The 19,370-nt window shown below is 41.0% G+C and overlaps 2 protein-coding genes and 1 non-coding gene across 3 annotated transcripts in view; 2 read left to right on the plus strand and 1 right to left on the minus strand.

The window, feature by feature from the left end:
- Positions 1–518: 518 nt before the first annotated feature.
- ranbp1 (RAN binding protein 1) lies at positions 519–5,602 on the plus strand. Its single transcript, XM_044365040.1, has 6 exons — positions 519–649; positions 2,170–2,303; positions 2,467–2,624; positions 3,230–3,358; positions 3,586–3,663; positions 4,352–5,602. The coding sequence occupies exons 1-6, from the start codon at positions 635–637 to the stop codon at positions 4,498–4,500; spliced, it is 663 nt and encodes a 220-aa protein (XP_044220975.1). The 5' UTR covers positions 519–634; the 3' UTR covers positions 4,501–5,602.
- LOC122971573 lies at positions 4,026–4,154 on the plus strand. The gene has a single exon (XR_006399518.1). It is a non-coding gene; the product is annotated as a small nucleolar RNA SNORA77 (small nucleolar RNA).
- The window catches only part of zdhhc8b (zinc finger DHHC-type palmitoyltransferase 8b), a 70,541-nt gene continuing 55,991 nt past the window's right edge, over positions 4,821–19,370 (minus strand). The window contains exons 2-11 of the mRNA XM_044364988.1: positions 18,132–18,253; positions 15,734–15,891; positions 14,731–14,903; positions 14,508–14,610; positions 14,110–14,201; positions 12,915–13,047; positions 11,889–11,994; positions 10,627–10,733; positions 9,438–10,507; positions 4,821–8,880 (exon numbers count right to left, since the gene is read on the minus strand). Of these exons, the coding sequence (XP_044220923.1) occupies positions 8,748–8,880; positions 9,438–10,507; positions 10,627–10,733; positions 11,889–11,994; positions 12,915–13,047; positions 14,110–14,201; positions 14,508–14,610; positions 14,731–14,903; positions 15,734–15,891; positions 18,132–18,253 (2,197 nt within the window). The 3' untranslated portion in view covers positions 4,821–8,747. The remainder of the gene's footprint in view (positions 8,881–9,437; positions 10,508–10,626; positions 10,734–11,888; positions 11,995–12,914; positions 13,048–14,109; positions 14,202–14,507; positions 14,611–14,730; positions 14,904–15,733; positions 15,892–18,131; positions 18,254–19,370) is intronic.

The raw sequence follows: 19,370 nt of genomic DNA on the forward strand, positions 1-19,370 counted from the left end.
CTCCATAGTGATAATTGTGTGTAATTTGTTGTTTGTTCATAGTTCATTTGCACCTTTATCTTTATGCCAGTTTCATGAGGCCCTATAAATAAAACTTTAGTGGTCTGATTTGTGAAATAGTTTTGCACTTTTACCTTGATCTTGCTAGTGTCACTTTATAATAACTAATTTTATGTTTATTCTTGTTCATAAATGTTATAATTCATTCAAAACACTATTTATAAAAAGGTATTTTACTGGTTCATTATTTATAAATTGCATGTTTATTTGGATTTTTGATTTTTAACAATGTAGTTAAGGTCCTTAAATTAAAATACGTTAAAGTAAAATACGGCCCTGATTAGAAATATTGATACAATGTCGTGTCTAAATTTTACACTGCAATATATAAGAACATGTGCTGTTAACAGTAAATACAGTCAAAATGCCAGTTTTTCCTGTTTGTTATCAACTGATAACATATTGGAGAGATACAGTTTTGGCAAGCGTGACGCGGGCGGTCACCACGTGCCGGCATACGTAGGAGATTCGGCGCGCGAAAAGCTGTAGTCGGAAGTAAGAGGGGAAAACGGCGGCCGGTTTGGGATTTGAATCTATCAAACAACTTCCATAATCTACAAACATCTACATTAATATGGCAGACCCGAAGGTGAGGTCACACGTTTTAGGTCATTTAATGCATTATGTTTGCTTTGAAATCGGAATTTATTCATAAACACGGTGTTTTATGTGTCGTATAATTCGTCAAAGTTTCTAAAGGAAGCTGCGAGACAATGATGTCTTTCGTGATGCCAGAACAGCTAAATTGGTGTTTTTTCAATGCTTTAAGATGTAATGAAAGTTTAAAAACTATCTGACAGACGTTTTTAATGTGTGCTGTAGTTCAGAGTGCAGTGTGTTTCAGTCTTTACTCGTTTCTGTGGAGTTAGTGAGCTCAGAAGTACCCTGAAGTGTGCAGCCAGTCAGCATGTTCACGTTTAGCTTCGTACTCTGGCAATCTGTAAAACACCAGTAATGATTACATTTCACTAACAGTCACTCGTTTGAATGGGGAAGCTGTTAATTTACAATCAACTAGCCAAAGTAAATGAAGTCCGTTATGTCTCCTGTCTTTTGTCTGCCCAGCACAGCAGCTGCTAACTTAAAATTAGCTAATGTTAGTTTAGGTAGCAGGGCGCAGGAGACCGGATTATCGGGCAGATTATAACGTTAAACTAACAAATGGACGTTAAATGGACAACCAGTTAGCTCTAAAAACATGTCACCTAAGTTTCCTGGTGTATAAAATCTGGTGTTAGTTAGTTACACACACCGGGATGCCGAAAGAGCAGCGGTTAGCTTAGCCTGCTAGTGAAAGGCCTCATCACTGAGCTAGGTATGAGTTTTTTCAGTAAAACTAAAGTTTAAAAACTATTTACTGGCATTACAGAAGTGAAATGTAAATGCGAAAAGACCAAACCTTTTATTATATCCATCTAATCATTCAAGCCAATGGCCTATTTTAAACGATTTATACCGATATTGCGGAATCTTTAACGTCAGTAGCAGCATGTAGCTGTCCGCTCTTTAGCTACGTAGCAGACTTCAGCCTCACATTGGGATTCATGCAACATGCTGTGTCGCTAACTGGCTAAATTGGGAAGCATAATATGCTAGAAGTAGGTTTGCCACCCTATTCAGTGTCGTGTCTGCTAAATTACACTGCACAGGTCTGCTCACACAGGGCTCCTTTCACACTGTTACAGGCTATGAACCTGCTTACTTGTACGTGCATTGGCGTCTTTGTCTTCATGAATTTTTAATGAGGAATAAGCAGGTTCTTGCCATATTTGTAATATAGAATAATGTACAGTTAATCTTCCACACATCAACGTGAGACCATCTAACCCCATCTTGCATTAAAGATGCTTGACTCAGCAACAGCCAGTTACAAAAGGCTTTGTCAGCCCCCCCCTACAAAAGCTATACTTCACCAATGAGCTCTTAAATCCCCCCATTGAGGCATTCATCGCCTGTTGGTCAGTTGTCAGAACTCACTTTGTTCCAGTGAGTTTTAAAGTATCTCTTTGACCTATACAGCATACTCAATTACGTTGACTCACTCTGAATGTCTTCGACAGATGAGTGGAAATTTTTTGCTTGAGGTTAACAGGAGCTTTTTCCTTTTAGGACCAGGAAGATCACGACACCACTGCAGACAGCACAGAGGACTCTAATCATGATCCCCATTTTGAGCCCATCGTGTCCCTTCCTGAGCAGGATGTGAAAACATTAGAAGAGGATGAGGAGGAACTCTTCAAAATGTAAGTTGCAGTAATAGTCTTTTTTTTTGTTATCTTGCATGTTAATTGTCACATTCTCAGTGTTCTGGTTTAATATGCATATTTGCTGGCCAGCATGTGATGGTTTGGTAAGCCAGCATTACCAGTGGCGTCCTGTTAATGAAGCGTACTCTTGTTTTCTCAGGCGGGCTAAACTATATCGGTTTGCCTCTGAGAATGACCCCCCTGAGTGGAAGGAGAGAGGCACTGGTGATGTCAAGCTGCTGAAACACAGAGAGAAGGGCACAATCCGCCTCCTGATGAGGAGAGACCGAACTTTGAAGATTTGCGCCAATCACAACAGTGAGTCAAGTTGACTAATATTATTCATATAATTTTATACAACACAGGATTACATTATAAAGAAAGAAAACAAATATTATCAAACATTATAAACCACAATTTGCAAAAAGTTAGTCAAACAGCAGAATATATGTTATAGCAAAATGTAGTGCACACAAAGGCGTTTAAAGCATCTTGTGCATGCTTGTGTGTTCACATAGGCTTTTTTTCCATAACAAAGCCATGTACCTTTTCTGATGTACATGTATGTATTTGTATTACAGATACTTAGTATAACTATAATGGGTAGGTTCCCTAGTTGATCCATCATATTTACATGAACAGCAGATTTGCTCAGATTTCATGATGCATGTTTGTAACCTCAAGCACAATACAGTGAAAGGATGTAATGAGACCTCTCTAAGTGTGTAAACACGGACTACTGGCTGGTAAGAAGCGAAATTTTACCAATCTAAACTAACAGTGTTGTGATGATACAAATATGCATTAGCAAAAACACAACTGCCTAGCTATTAGCTGTGCAGCCAATAGGTATGATAAGTGTTACATGTTTTTATGTCTTTGCCTTTATACGTTAACCTTGTTTCTCCTCTTGTGAACCACAGTTGTACCCATGATGGAGCTGAAGCCCAACGCAGGCAGTGACAGGGCCTGGGTGTGGAACACACTAGCAGATTATGCTGACGAATGCCCCAAACCTGAACTTCTGGCAATACGCTTTTTAAATGCAGAAAGTAAGTGTTTACTCATCAAATACAGTATCACAGTTGAAAAGTGTCCAAACCAGTGTTTAATTAGGATTATATGGTTTTCACACTACAGTGACAAAGTGACTGCTAGAGGCTCATTTATTGCAGCTAACCCCAGCAGCTTTTTTTTTCTTACTGTTTAAGCAGCCCTATTGGCCATTATAAATGATGCTGTGGATATATCCTAATGCTCTGCTTTGTTCTGTTCACAGATGCTCAGAAGTTCAAAGTGAAGTTTGATGAGTGCAAGGAGGAGGTCAGAAAAACTCAAGAGGGTACAGAGGGAACAGGTACATAAAGCACATGAAGCATTTTCTTAATAGAATATGTTCAGTTCTGAGATGCAGGTGAGATTAAATGTGTCTCTGGACAAATGAAGTGGTGTTTTTTCACATAGCAAATGAGTAAAGTTTTTAGAGTGCATTGGTATACTAGGACTTGTAATACATTTTATATGGCATAATGCCAGTATTCACTATATTCAGAACCCCCAACACAGTCTTGTGCTCAATGTCAATATATATTAAGACACACCAGTTTTAAATTGTAATCCATCCCTACCATGTTTATTTTGTCTTTTTTAAAAGTAAGATAGGCCTGCAGGGTCAAACTGGCAACATCTTTAATGGTTTCGTTTTCACCTGCTGAGTATGCAGACTCACTCTGTTCTTTGCTGCTCGCTCCAGCCTGGAACTTTTTCTGTCTGCTACATGAACATGCAGAATGTAACACTTTACTGGCTTTCTGAAAGGCTGGTGTCAGTTTGTTCTGCTACATTACCATTTAAGATCATGAATTAATATAGTGGCTGTAAGAGGAGATGGGATGAAAAGTGTCGGTAATGACACAGTTGAGTTGTGCATTGAAATTAGCGAGCATGTTTTTTCTCAAGACAAACCTACATGCTAGACAAGTTGATGAGGTGCAACTGAGTTGTGTCCAAACTTTCACTGATCTCATTTCACTGTCTCGCCACAGGCAACACTGATAGCGCAAACAAAGTGGCAGAGAAGCTGGAGGAACTCTCTGTAAAGGACAAGGCATCAGGGGAAAAGAAGGAAGAGGACAAAAAGACTGAGAAGAAAGAAGATGAGAAGAAGGAGGTGAAGGCCGAGGAGAAGAATTGAGAACCAAGAACTTGCTTTGCTGATCTTCAATTTATCAGTTTTTCCTCTTTTTCTACAATAGACTCTAAATGAACTGAATTTGGACACTTGCATATTATTAGTTGTTTTTTTTTTTTATTTGTTTTGCCTCAAGATCACAAGTCCTTGATGCCACTGAGGGAAAAAAAAGAGAAAGATAGTGAATTTATGAAAAAAAAGAAGCCCTTTCCTTCCCACCCCTTTTCCTCTTTGCACCATGGAATGCCACGCTTTCCATCCTTGTCATCTACAGTTCAATGTTACTTTTGACAAACTGTGAAAAGAGGCTTGTGATAGTTATATTCCCACATTGGGGTTTTTTTTTTTTGTTTTGTTATTCTGAAGCAGAGTTTGTTTGTAGGGGGAGAGGATAATGTAGCCTGCTTGTTAGCAGCACAGGGTCAGGGACCAGGCATTATGGAGGTGCATTCAAAATATATAATCCCACGATGCATCTCAGTGGGCCTTCTTACCCTGTCCACTGTCCATGCTTCCACTGTTAGAAACAAGCAAGTAAGGCGAAGACTTCTCAGTGGATGCCTTGTAGAAATAGTTCATTCTAGGTTCCTTCTTTCTTCAGTTCTGTTGGGAACTGTTTAGAAGAGGAACCCACTCCAGACAGTTGAGGGGCATCAGATGCATGCTGCAGATTGCAGTGTCCACTGATAGCTGCCTGACAGGGGATCAGATGCACTTAGCTAAGCATTTCTTTTTTTTTTTTTTTTCCTCGTTTTAAATATCTGAAAATATTAAGTCCAAAGTCAACGGTTCATCAGAGTTTGGTGCAGCTACGCTCTGACTTAACTTCCTCACCAGGAAATCAAGTTTGTATTCTTTAGATCATAACATTCCCAGACTTCCAGCATGTAGAGTATATGTAACAGAGTGTGCCCTATCTGATCTGTGTGCTCACCACCCTCTCCTTTTCTTTCCACTAATTGAGTTCTTAACCTTGCCTCTAAAGTGCATCTAAGTGCCAGTGCATCTGTAAATACATGTACATGGATGAAATGTTACTTCTCATTTGCACTCAAATGATTTGAAATGTTTCCTCCACCTTCGAATAAAACGCTGTCAAAGACCATGTTTGCATTCATATAAAAATCACTTGTTTCCTGGGATAGCTAATGATCAAATGTGCATTTCTAAGTAATAGGAGATGCAGTAAGATTGACTGGTTGAATGCAAACAATTCTGCGCAAGTTTTGATTTGCATTTTGACTTAAATTTTTTGTATATGTGTGGCCTGAATGAATGGTCTTTATATTGATGTGCAGGTGTTCCTCATGCTACCTTTTTTTATTAACAAGAATCAATCTCATTCGCTCAAAGAGTTGGAAACTTTTATTTACTCTGCTCAGGTCATTGGGAAATATTTCCTCTTCACAAAAATAGGAACGCATGTACATTTATAGTATATTCTATATTTTAATACATATTGAACTTTATATTTGAGTTTCAGAAAACAAAATCAGCTTGTGGCTGATTGAGCAGGTTCATTGCTGACTGTCAGGAATGGTCCCTGACCTGCAGTGATGTCCATCCCAATCAAAGAACATTGGACTAATGGCAGTCATCTTAAAGAGGAATGACATCGATAGTGTTTTGATATGTGGTCAAACTGGGGGAGGGGGTGGGATCTGAATGTTATGATAGACAGGGTTATTTTCAGGCAATGCTCAACATCTTGACAGCCTGTGTTCAAGATGTTTCAGTCAGATATTCCTTGAAACTTTGATGATCATATTTGCCAAAAGAAAAGTAGCCCTGTATACCAAAGCCTTATTACAGAAGAAACCATTCAAACAATTCAGAGACACAGATGACAGAAATTGATCATCCTGTGTTACTTCACATTACTGTGTTCATGGTAAGGCAGCTGGGTGAGACCTTATAAGGGAGACCATCCTAGCTGAAGGTTGTAACTATAACACTGAGTTTCCATAGCAACCCCGCCAGTAAGCAAGACTCCACCGCAGCAACCTGCCTTTGACAGTCTGATATCTGGAGAAAATCTATGAATGTATCAGAAATGGGAAGTTAACCAAATCATAGACTTTAAAATAAAATAAAAAAAACTTTGAAAGTTATGCTATTATGTTGTACATTGGCCTTTCTTCCAGAACGGTCTGTTGTAAAAACTCAATCCAGTCTGAGTCAGTCCTGACAGATTTTGCTGTGTAATACTGTCATTCCAGGTATTTCATTGTCCCTTATTGTAATAGCTTTTCAACTAGCCACATTTCATTGTGTGTGAAACATAAATTTTCCTCTCAAAAGGCAACAATGGTTTATTCTTAATGCAAATGTAGCCGGACCAAATCAACAACTTAACTTCTGTGTGAATTCTGGCATGTTTTGTCATGTTTAAACATAAATAAAAACCTCCCACTTAGATATTATCACATTATTTTTTTTATGGTTAAAAGCAATTAATGTTACGATGAGACTCTTTTTCCAATTAAGAGCAAAACCAAAAAAAGTTTGTGTGTAATACTTTGCTGTACCAGACAGCTGCTGCAAGTTGATTTATGGAACATTTTCAGTCTTCATGATGTCATTGTTTTTGAAGGGGTATGTGGCCACTTTTGGCACTGAAATCTCAAGGCAGTTTTTATTGAAAGCCCAGTCCTTGACTTGTGAACAGCACACTTTCTGCCCAAACCATCATGTCATAGCAGAAGCACAGACCACAGACATGTAGTTGACAATCCAATGTGGACCAAGTGACTGTTCATCAATCAAGGATTGAGCCTTTAATATTTTACTTCCTCATCATCACATATTACATTTCATTATACAATTTTTACACTGCAAGGTAGAACAAGCTATATTTACTTATGGTTTTACCCATTATTCATGATCTCACTTACTGAATTTATAATTTATCAAAAACAAAAAAAAAAAAAACTCCACTCAAAGTAAAACATCCATTCCAGGCTTAAGTATCTGTATAAAAAAAGATGCATCAAACATAGCTTTTGAAAGGTTGGGTATATAAAAAGGAAACAAAACCATTAAAAAACTACAAAATAATGAATGAGTGACCAGTTATCTCCATTTTACTACATGGATAATGGCTTGTTTCTCTACACCCTTCCCATTCCTATGATTATAACACAAAGAGACTCCAACATAATTTACATACTAAACCTTTTTTAGACAAAAAAATTAAAGAAAAGTTTTGGTTGTGCAAGGCTGGACTCGTTCTGAACTCTAAAGAAAAAAAAACATTGGGATGAGGTATTCTGATCTTTCAGAATGTAAATCTATCTGCCCAGCACTTGTATCATGGGTGGTGATGAAATCACTGAACTTCACCAAAATAAAGAGAAGCCTGTGATGATGTACTGCACCTTCCTGAAGGGAGTAAAGGGGAGTGAGCTATATCCAGCCTTAAAAATCTGCACTCGACTGAGATAAAGGAGGAGACATTCATTGTAAGAATTACTATCAACTAGCACCTCTGCTGGTTGCTTTCATTCCTGAGAAAACTTTTTTTGACAAAGATGAAATGAGAGTTTATTTTACTTTTCATTAATTGCAAGCATTTCTCAGTAAATTTGGAATGCAACCACCAGACATGATATGATGACTTTTCCTCTCGATTTCCCCTTTCCCAGCTTCTCATCTCACTTCCTCATTACCTGCACTTATCCCTCAAAGCTGCACAACTCCATCACATACGCTAGAGATGACATGAACAGTACAGGTTAATGTGAAGCACCTTGACTCCTTGAGATCAATTGACTTGGTAAAGGATTAGTCTTCTCACAGAAGTCCATAGTGAGGATGTCGGTGTTTAATTCATCTGCAGTGTTTTGTCCAGCCTTTAGTGCTCGCTGGAGCAACGTTTGTGTGTGACATTTGGAACAACGTATGCTTCACGACCACAGTTGAGAGGCAACAGTAATAACATTGACAATCTGTTGGACGGTCCACTCTTATGACCAAGATGATGAGCCACAAAATGTTAACAAGACACGCCTCACACATACAGCTTGCAGTGGTATCAACTGACAACCAACCCCTTACAAACACACTTGGGCATTTGGCTAGACAGGCCCACACAAGAGCAAACAGATCCTGTGATTGGACAGTGACTCCAAAACAGAGTGCTATGTGCCCCTGACTTGCCGTTATCTAGACTTAACAAAAATAACAGAGAGGGGAGAATCTCTTTGCAGCAGGGTGGTCGTTGTCGTTGCAGGAGGATGCGGTGTCCCTGCTCACACTGATATCTCATAGGTGGTGCCTCCTACGCCTGTCACCTTTTTGACGTTACTGTGGCGACTGGGGCTGAGGGTGGCACCCTGGGCACTCGGGTGGCAGTCCATCTGCCCATTAACTTTCATGGCCTCTCTGAATGGAAAGACAAGAACAAGAACTTGATTTAACACAGAGTCAAAGAGGTTCAATAATATAAAGTGATCAATGGTTGGTCAAACCAAACAGTTAGGGTTGGGGCACCATGCATTAGTTGTCAGCAATATGGATGAAAGTGTACTTGTTAGTGGAGCAAAAGACTTGGAAATGTTAGACGAGTAGGTGAAAAACATGCAAAAGAAAAAGAAATGAGAAGTCATACAACTTTATTCATCCAACATTCATGAAAGAATACAAAAATGGCTATTTTTCTAGAAAGGCCAACAAATTCATTAAACAGAACACTTAAGAATTCACACCAGACAGAACTCATGAATAAATGGAGAAACAGTTGGACAAATATTATACATCATATACAAATGCTACACATTGCCTCAGTTAAGACTAGACTGAGGTACACTAGTGCCCAAAAATCACTGGTTTTGTCCAGCAGAAGGAGCGGGGCTTCCAGTGGGAATACATTCAAAGCCCACCAGTCCCCCTCGGCTCAGTAGAATGCATGCAGTTCCAGAGGGGTACGTTAGGATTCATACCTTGGGCCCCCCAGACGAGGCGAGTCTGTCCTCTCAAGGGCACTGATGTATGAGAGTTTCTGGTGGGAGTAGGAGGGGGATCGGGGCATAGCAGGGGAGTGAGGCTGGTGGGCTGGAGAGCGATAAAGGCCTTCAGGGCCAGTGGCCCTGCCCTGGCTGCTGTTGGAGCTACTGTGATCTGTGTGTAGGGAGGTGGATGAAGTCCTAGGGGCTCGGCCCAGAGTAGAGCCAGCATGGCGCAACACAGGGGTTCGCTGGCCATAGCTCACCAGCCCAACCCCCATCAGGTTGTCTCTGGAGCCTCCATAGGCCGGGGGTGTTGGTCCTCTGGAACCGGGGCCGCGAGGCCCATCTGGGTGGCAAGGATTTGGGGGTAGGCCATAGCCCCCTGAGCCTTCAAACATGCCAGAGTCCTGAGCGTAGATATGGGTCTGGGAGCGCCCATGCAGCATCTGCCGCTTCTCCCTCTGTTCCATCTCCTTTCGCTCCTGGATGGAAGCCATGATGGTCTGAGAGAGGTTGTCGTAGCGCACCGGGGATGGGTCCCTGTCCCGTGAGTGAGGGGATTGCCTGCCCACTCCCCTGGGTGGCATCACTGGGCTGTAGGGGGGGGCAACCTGCTGCCTCTGCATTTCAGGTTCCCGGATGTGGCACATTTTGGTGGGCAGATAGGGCGAGTGGAAGCCCATGGTGGGCATACCACGGTGGGCCATGCACTCACTGGCAGTGGCTGGGGAGATGCTGGGGTTAAGCAGGCTGTCATAGGACAGACTTCCATTACGGTTGGAGAGTGTGTTGGGAGAGAAGACGCTTTTGTAAGGGGTGGAGGTGACTGTCTGGGGCTGCAGGGCCGGGAGCTGCCCCTTCTCCGGCCGACGGTGAGCCTGCTTCAGGCTGAGTGAGCGGGAGTTGAGATCAGAGTCCAGCTGGAGGGGAGAGGACTTGAAGGTGCGGTGGATGGGAGCGTTGGTGTACTCAGGCAGGTCCAAGTTTGGCTCAGATCGGTAGTCATGACCACGCACACCCTCTTCCATGATTGCCGAGGTCTTCCGGTCGTCTGGCATAACAATCTGAGGGGCAAACAGCAGAAAAACATGACAAATTGGAGTCCTTATCTTCAACAATTACTGCTGTGATAATTTTGCACCAGGCAATGAACCTTGAGCTATTAGAACAAATCATGTCTTACCTTCTCTCCAGCAGTGTGGTAGTGGACTTTCGGCATGGTGCCAAAGGACGGCCTGAATTTGTACATGGCTGGAGTGGAAGGGTGGGTCTTACCAGACAGAGAACTTTCTACAATACACACAAAGAAAGAGGACCAGAGTTTAACAATACTGAGATAACAGAAATGACACTATTACACCAACTCAGATTGAAAGTCATTTGTGAGAAAAATCACAAGACCGCAGAGCTGAATTCTATTATCAGAGTAAAGAGGCTGTAGGGATTTAGCTCTTGAAACCCACTCATCACCATTCCTACAAAAAAAAGATGTATCTGAGTGGGAGACAAGTCTTACGGTAAGAGTCCGTTCTATATCTCATACATTATGTAACACACTTGAGTCCTCACCAGCTGTCCATCCTTGATGAGCTACCTGACCCTTGAGCAAAATACAAATCTCCTATGTGCTTCTCAGCAAGTAGCTGTTCCTGTGCTGCCTGGTGTATGAGTTTCTGAAGGATATGCAAAGAACTCCTTCCACAAATGATCACTGCGCTTAAAATGTATAAGTGAGTGATGGCAAGGGAGGGAGGCAATCCATTTAGACCAACTGCAGTACTTTAACGTACCAGCAGGCATCAGTAGTGCTCCATGGACGAACGGAAAGTGTTCCCTCCCTAACATAATGCACCATGACACTGAGGATCCTCTGGAGGGAATCTGCTGTTGCAGGTTCACACTATATATTATTGATATTTCATGCTATTAAATGCAACAGTATAAAAGAACCACTGACTAACACCCTTAGCTATGAAACAGCCATTGCTATAGCATCCCTCACAATTCCTCATTAAGACAGATGACTTTCAAAGGCAGTCAGTCATTTTAGTTACAGTCCTGATTCTAAAACATATTCCTCTCCCATCCCTCCATTTGGCAGAGCTCCATTGCTACACATCATTAGAAAAAAAGGCGGTGATTCATGTTGCAATGATTCACTCTGAAATTTCTCCATCACACCACAAATCTGGTACTGATTCAGTTAACAGGGTTGGCCTCCTCGCTACAAATCACACCTATTCTCTGGCCCAGCATGAAAAGGCCATTGGGACGGACATTCATCAGGCTAAACCAGCACCAAATCATACATTGGGACATGGGTGATCTAAAAAGGGAGTTTGGGGAATCGCCATTCGGTACAGCACTAACAGGAAAGAGAAAAGGGATCAACAATGAATGATAGGAGAGGGAAGGGGGAGGGAGTTATGTTCCTGTGTTTCTTACCTTCGCTGGAGGTCAACTGGCTTTTCAGCTGATTGTACCTGTCAGCTTTGGGCGGCAGTGGAGGCTGGGTTTCTTTTTCATCCAGGCAGTCCAGGCTTCCTTTAGACTACAGGGAAGAGGGAAGGGTATTAAAAGCATCCAAAACAGGTGGAGGAACAGCAGTTGAAATAGAGAAGAGCATGTGTTGGCATTAGGGATGCACCAACACAACTCTAACAGATGGTTGCAAGGTAGGAAAACTGCACTTCATGAGCTTAAATATATTGTTTGTTGTAGTTGATGGAGTTGGAAATGGTCAAAAAGAGTCATCTCAGAGTTCGATCGACAGTTCTTCTATCAACAGAGCATTCAATTGTTCATCTTGAGTCAGAAAGAATTTCATTTTGCTCTTACATTTCACTGAATGGCTTTCAGTTTTGCAGAAAAAGATGTTAGTGACCAAACTTGAAAGTCAGAAAATAATATGATCTATGAGGTTTCTCTTAAAGTGATGAGACACTTTCTATACTGGAGCTCGAAACTAAATAAGCCTTAAACTACCATAGATTACCTTTCTGAAGCAATTTCCAAACCTCTGGAAGTTGTTTATCACACTACACTTTGAGTAAAACCAGTGGCATCATTAAAAGATATGGTATTGGACAATGGTCAGCCGTAATGTAAAATACATGTACAATCTGTAGTTAATGGCCTTAAAAAAAATCATTCAAATTTTAGTAATCAGCTAATTAAGAGCACCAAATCTATTTTTAAAATCACCCCTACAGACATAGTATATCTCTTTGGGCCCCCCCCCCCCACTGTTGTATCAATTGGGAAATTCTCTAATATATCTGACTTCAGTGAGGTATCCTCTTACTTTGCTGCCCTGAGTATAAGCCTGCAATGAAATTAGAAACTAGTAACAGGACTGGGGATTCACCATGTTACAAATGTGTTACATGAGAGTACAGGAATAAAGTAAGAGAAAATTATGAACATGACAAATATTAGGAGAAAGCTCTTAAGTAATTGTGAACAACTCACCTTGGAGCTGATGATGGTGCTATGGATGCCGTTGTCGCTAATTTTGATGGTAATTTGTCTGTCTGAGAGGTCTGGTCTGATGAACGGGGGCTGAATTTTAACATGGGGCTTTTTCCTGGGGTCCAACATGTACCTGCATGGAAATTGGCGATTTGCATGATCAAACAAGTTCAACCCATGTTGGCCTTATACAATACAGTACAGATTACACCAGGTTAGTTTGATAAATCCCATTTGGCTAATTATGCAGTCACACAGAGACTTCAAACAAAATTTCTCAACAGAAAAACAGCACTTAGTGAATTTTACAGGGTCATTTCACAATTAAGAGGGCTGTCACTGTGATTTCTATGAATGTTTAATGGTTAGCGTGGAAACTTGGGTAGTCAAAGTTGTTATAAATTAAGACTAAAAGACTTATTTATAGACATATTCCAAGTATTCAACCCATGCATAAAAAGTACACATTACTAAATGAATATTACTGCTTTACTGTCAGATTTAAAAGTATTCCAACATCTTCTAACAGTTAATTCAGTATAAGTCAGGTCCAGCATCCTTTGAATCAATGGTTCAGTAAATCTAAAAACTTCCATAAGGGGCTGTACAACAAATTAATGACAGATGCTGGTAACACAGCATTTCACCCCCACCTGCTACTGTCTCTCTGCAGTCACACTGTTGAGTTTTACGGAATGGGACCCGTCCCGATAGGATGTAAAAGTGGTGTTGTGGGTCTTAGCAATGATGTGTGTGTGTAAAGAGCATGTAAACTAGCTCTCTGCTCCGTTTCCCATTAGCTGTTGTTCTACAGAGTGATTCAATTCTCTCAGCCATCTGCCTTCCCCCAGGGTTGCTGGCTGCTTTCAGGCGGAACGGGATGCACACTTCTACGCAACCACCTCAGAGCACGTGCACACACTTATACACACGCACAGAATGGTACAGTTTCAGTCGAGTTAAATGGTGCTGCTCTGGTGTAACTGTATGATGGGCCACAACCCTGCTACACATACATAATTATACACTCAAATCTGCATAAACATACACACACATATTTTCTCAAATGCTTTATATATTTAGGAAATATTAAAAAGCAGGAATACAGGACTATTCATTAAGTATTATTAGGAATATATAATGGGAAAAAACCCTGAAAAGCATCTACTGTATAGTAACACATGTAAAATCTTACCTAGGCGCCAGGGGACTACATAAGACATACTCCACGTTGCCACAGCAACCCTTAGTGAAGGGATTTACTCCTCCACGAAACTTCCCCGTCACCTGAGGAACACAACGCCTTATTTAATGTCGACAGCGAGGAAAGCACAAGGCCACAGCGTGCACACACACACACATACACGCACACACAGACACACACACACACACACACATTCATATAGGCACAGAGAACCAGTGCTTGAATACAGAAGAGGTGATTCATGTTGTTCAAGCATCACATATCTTGTGTGTATTTCTGCTGGTCATTAGCATTTGTTTCATTACTTTCACTGAATGTGTGTTAACTATCAATTGGAAAATTTCTGTCCACACAGATTAATACAGTATTGTTCTGCTCTGCCTCCTTACCTGTTCATTGGTTGTTCGACCTCGAGCCACAAGCACCATATGGAAACCTGTAAGACCCATGACGGGAATAAAGAAAAGCCCAGCTATACACATCACCACCAGACTGGACACAAAAAGGTCAAGGGCAACAACAACAACATTAGGCAACAAGAACATGACTAGATATACTAAATAAGTCAGAAATGCTTAAAATGCAGCAAGGTTGTCAGCAGTGGAAGGATACGTGACAGTGGTGTGCAGCGCTCCCAGTCTCTCTCTGTGGTGGAGAACAAAGATGAGGCCGAAAGTGAAAACTCCCACCATGTGGACGCTCAACGAAAGCAGGAAGAGGAAGAAGTAGCGGTAGTTTCTCCGTCCAATGCAGTTGTTCACCCAAGGACAGTGGTGGTCAAAGTCCTGTGGAGGGTGAAGGCAACTTATTCATAAGTATTACATTATGTGGCCTTATTTATTTTAGATTGTGAATTGAAGGTTATAAATTTAACTATAGGTATCATCTCTTGTCAACGGAAAATAAGGAAACAAATATTTCCGTGTTCATGGTTTGCTAACATACATGTGAGAGGTGCAGAAACATTTCCATGAAACATAAATCCTTAATCAGCCTAAAACTCACAAAAAATGTTCAGTACATTCTGCTGAGGATCAAACATTGAGCATTTTTTAAATAAAATCTGGAAGAAATTATGCTGAGTCCAATCTGTGTCATCCTGTGTGTAGATGTGTGTATTCATGTCCTGCTGTATGTGTGCATGTGTGTATGCATTTGTGTATCCAATGTTAGCCATGTACCACTTAACGTCGGCTTAACATGAGGTTTTGAGAGCTAATACTGATAATAGTGTTTTACGGTTGAAGCTTCCAAAAGCTGATATTTATGCCAGTAATTAGGATCTTTAATTCTGACTATTTCCTCGCCAAAAAAAACACAGATATTTAGAAATTATTAATATAAATATATGTATATTCAGCATTTGTCTCAGATTTTAGTTCTTGGCAGCAACAAGTCTGGACTCTAAAAATATGAACAGTAATCAAACAAACTGCATCATTTAACATATCAAACATGCCCAACGTCAGCATCAGATTGTTAACAAACCAATATGTACCAATATTGACCTACTAGACCAGTACAATCATGATGCACTGTCCCTGTCCATACGCTGAACACACATACTGTATGTATGCAAGTATTTCTGTGTGCATTCGTATTCACACACACACACCTCCACACAGTTGTCGCAGACGCTGCAGTGCGAGCAGCGAGGCGGCCTGTAGAAGTGACAGGTGGCGCACCACTTCATCCGGACCTGAATGCCCTTGATCTCCACGTTCTTGTAGAGCGGCGCTCGGAAATCATCGTCCTTGTCCTCGTCCTCGTCCGCTGTGGGGGGAACACACAGATACACACACAGACAGATACATTAACATAGCATAGATGTATATGGTGGAGTGTGAGATAAAGTTATATATACAGCGTACACACAAACGCACAGATATAGACACAGAAAAAAAAAGCATCGTTCTGATTTATGATTCCATTTGACAGGGACAACAGGGGAGCACCTTAAATAAAGCTCACCCCCCGCTGTTAACTGTCTGCAGAGAGAGCAAACACTGAGAGAAATGAACATTTTTATAGATGTGACCTATTCACTCTGCTTTTTATATTAGGCAGATTAAGAATCACTGTGACTCATGTATAACAGAAGCTGCTTGGTTTAATTTCCCACAAGTTCATACATGATCAGAAAGGCAGGATTTGAGTGGAATTGAAACCTCTAATGCTGGCAGAATAGTGCCTTGTTCTGTCTGAATGAAACAAGTAAATGCACCAATAACCCCTAAACTACAGTATGACAGTAAAAGTGACATTTCTGTTGTCCTTGGTGTGACCCTGCAGTCACTCAAACTGTTTATGTGAAGCTTTACACACAGTGCCACTTTCCTGCTACTGAGAGCTTTTTAGCTTTGGCGCTGCAGTGGAAAATAAAATGTCTTTCAGCTGATGAAAGGCCACATTCAAACGATCCGCACAGAGCTCCAACCTGAGAAAATAATTTCACAGTACAATAATAACTGCAGGGAGATCCAGGTAGCTGAACACACACATACATACAGAAAGCAAGCGGGAGTGAAAAGAGAAAACAGAAGAGAGAAACAAAAGGTAGACCACAGAAATAAACAGCTCCATAGTAGGAGATTGCTCTGTTATTACAGCTCTCAAGTCTCTTCAAATAGATTTTAAAGGTAAACGGCCTGCCAAACCAAGAGACACAAACAGCGGTTACACTTGCATCTCCTCTGACAGCTTCTTTTTCTACAAATGCTTGATGCTAGAAGTATTCAGCAGACAGAGCAGTGGCCTATTTCATGCAATATACATTTGCACTGCAAAAATAACACTCAGTTCAGTTCAATTACAATCAGTTTTGCATTCAGTCTTAATGTTTTATTTCGCCTGAAATAAGTGTTGTTCTTGTTCATGATTGATTTCCTCATGTTTATTTTTAGCTCTGAAGAGTGAAGTAGTTACATCTTAACGTATCCTTGTGTGTGTGTGTGTACAGTAAGTATCTTTAAGGCAACCTTGCTCAATAAATACACCCAGGGATTTGGGAACTTACTTCTGCTACAGTTATACTACACTGTAGCATTTACCATCAGAATGGAATTATGAATTGTAGCCACATGTCCTCTGCTTAGCAAAACATTACATCGGCTCACTAAAAAGCATTAGTAATAGTTTTTTGGCCACTTAGGGACAGCAAAATAACCCTTAAAGACAACACCAATATATTATCTCCTTATAAATATTTTGTGGATAATGTGTTTACACAGTCAGCAGACAAAAACTACATTAGCATTCATTTGAAATCCTGTTTCTGGCCACTCCATTCAGCTCCATGTTCTAAGTAGATGACATCTAATGGCTATGTTAGTTCTTCTTCTCATTGTTATAACGTCACTGCTGGGGCTGCTGCCTCTGAGACATAGCACAAAGAGCTGAAAAAAATTCCTCAGCCTTCACTAGTCTATAAAACACAGCAGGGCAATGGCAGCAGAAGGCCACGATAACCTCTGGGGAGGCAGATAACCTGCATTTATACAACCTAATGATTATTACCTCTTTATGAGCAGAGAAAGCTCTTTCTAAAGACAGGTGCTTATCATTTACAAGTGCATTACAAGCATCCCCTGGGATGGGTTCAATCATCATTGCTTGACCCAGATAGGGTTAGTCTGCTTGGAGAGTATAAGTCAGTGCAGCTTGTGTGTCATCTGATAGACTGAACAGTTGAGAGATACTCAATAGGCCTTTCACTATGAAGGCTTGTATAATTTCCTGTATGAGGAGCATGTGGACTTTAACAGGATGTAACAGGCAAATAATTGGGGAGTGAAACATTGGGAAGGGTAGTACACTGCGGTGCTCCCTCTACAGGGAAGTGGCATTAGTCATATTTACATACGTAGGTGCTACAATTTGAAAGATTCTAATGTTCTTGCCTGGTAGGTATGTTTTTTACTATCACTTGTTTCCCCAAATCAGATTCAAAACAGCATTTACACCTTCACATGACAGTAAAACCCATTTGCAAGCTCGCAAACATGCATACAAACCTCTGGGGTAAACACCAGGGTCCATGAACGTCGCCATGCTGAAGTTGGCCAAGACGAAGAGGAAGACCAGGCCATTGTAGAGAGGCACAGCGGGAGAGATCACCTTGGTCAACCAGGGGCACCTAGAGACACACAAATGAAGGTGCAGATATTAGGATTCTTGTTTATCCTTCATCCCATTTAGTCACACACATTTAGACACCATTACATTTTGATCATAAGTGTCTTTCTGTTGGAATTGTCTTAGTAGCAACCACATGATACCCCAACTTCAATTACATTCAAATGCACTCCTTTAAATGAACCCTGTCATTCTATTCTTATCAGTCTTGGTTTGAAATCGGAGCAATAATAATCACTGGAAACACAATTACAGAAAGTGAATTAGAGCAAAGTAGACAGTGCTTGGAATGCCAGTGTTTGTGGCCAACAGAACACAAAATAATTACACAGCCAGCTTCAATCAATATCCCTAAAAGTACTGTTACTCTGTGCAAATTATCAGGACAACTGTGAGTTACTGTGAAACCAATTAACTGAAGAGTTGCTCCTTAGCTCAGAAGGCTCCATCAGAATCACCTGCGCATAGAAGAAGCCTGGTGTTTCATAAAATAAAACACATTTCCCAAAAATCTGTCTCAGAAGATTGCATGCTTAAAGACTTCATATTCTTTCATTTTAAAGAATATAACATCTGATTATAGCCCATTTAACCATGTTAACCAAGCTGAAAGGATGCAATCATAAAAGTATAAGTGGTATACTGTAAGGCTTGCCTGCCAAGCTGGGTGGTATTTTCCGTCACATACACCTGATTTAACTCTCTGATGTGCTGGTAAATTATGCAGACCAACTCAATGGAAACCTCAGGTCAGTCACTGGGTTATCAACGGGGAACTTCCTTTGAATTCCGCCAATATTTTGCGTCAAGACTGACCTTCTCCTCTGCCTCCAAGTCATAACTCAGTCAAGCGCTGTGAAATATTCAACTGAGGCGACACCTGAATCACACCCACAGTCCTGCTCAATCACCTGGACTCAAATGTCAAGACACCGTGTGCTTCCTAGGGCGCCATCATTCAAGCAAAACTGTGTGTGCGGTCTCTCTAGGGATGAAACACTGTCAGAATGAAGATGTATTAACGCCTATGTACGGTTGGACACACTGCAGGTCGCAGACACACAGAGAATTTATGAATGAATAAAGCATCTTGCAGGAGAGGGAGGAAGGTATTTCAC

The sequence above is a fragment of the Thunnus albacares genome, chromosome 2 (genome assembly GCF_914725855.1).
Source record: "Thunnus albacares chromosome 2, fThuAlb1.1, whole genome shotgun sequence".
Classification (NCBI taxonomy): Eukaryota; Metazoa; Chordata; class Actinopteri; order Scombriformes; family Scombridae; genus Thunnus; species Thunnus albacares.

What these genes read in the sequence shown, in the direction of transcription:
- ranbp1 (XM_044365040.1), top strand. An exon ending in GAGGAGGAACTCTTCAAAAT is followed by an intron (nt 2,304 to 2,466) that starts GTAAGTTGCAGT and finishes TTGTTTTCTCAG; the next exon opens with GCGGGCTAAACTATATCGGT. An exon ending in ACGCTTTTTAAATGCAGAAA is followed by an intron (nt 3,359 to 3,585) that starts GTAAGTGTTTAC and finishes TTCTGTTCACAG; the next exon opens with ATGCTCAGAAGTTCAAAGTG.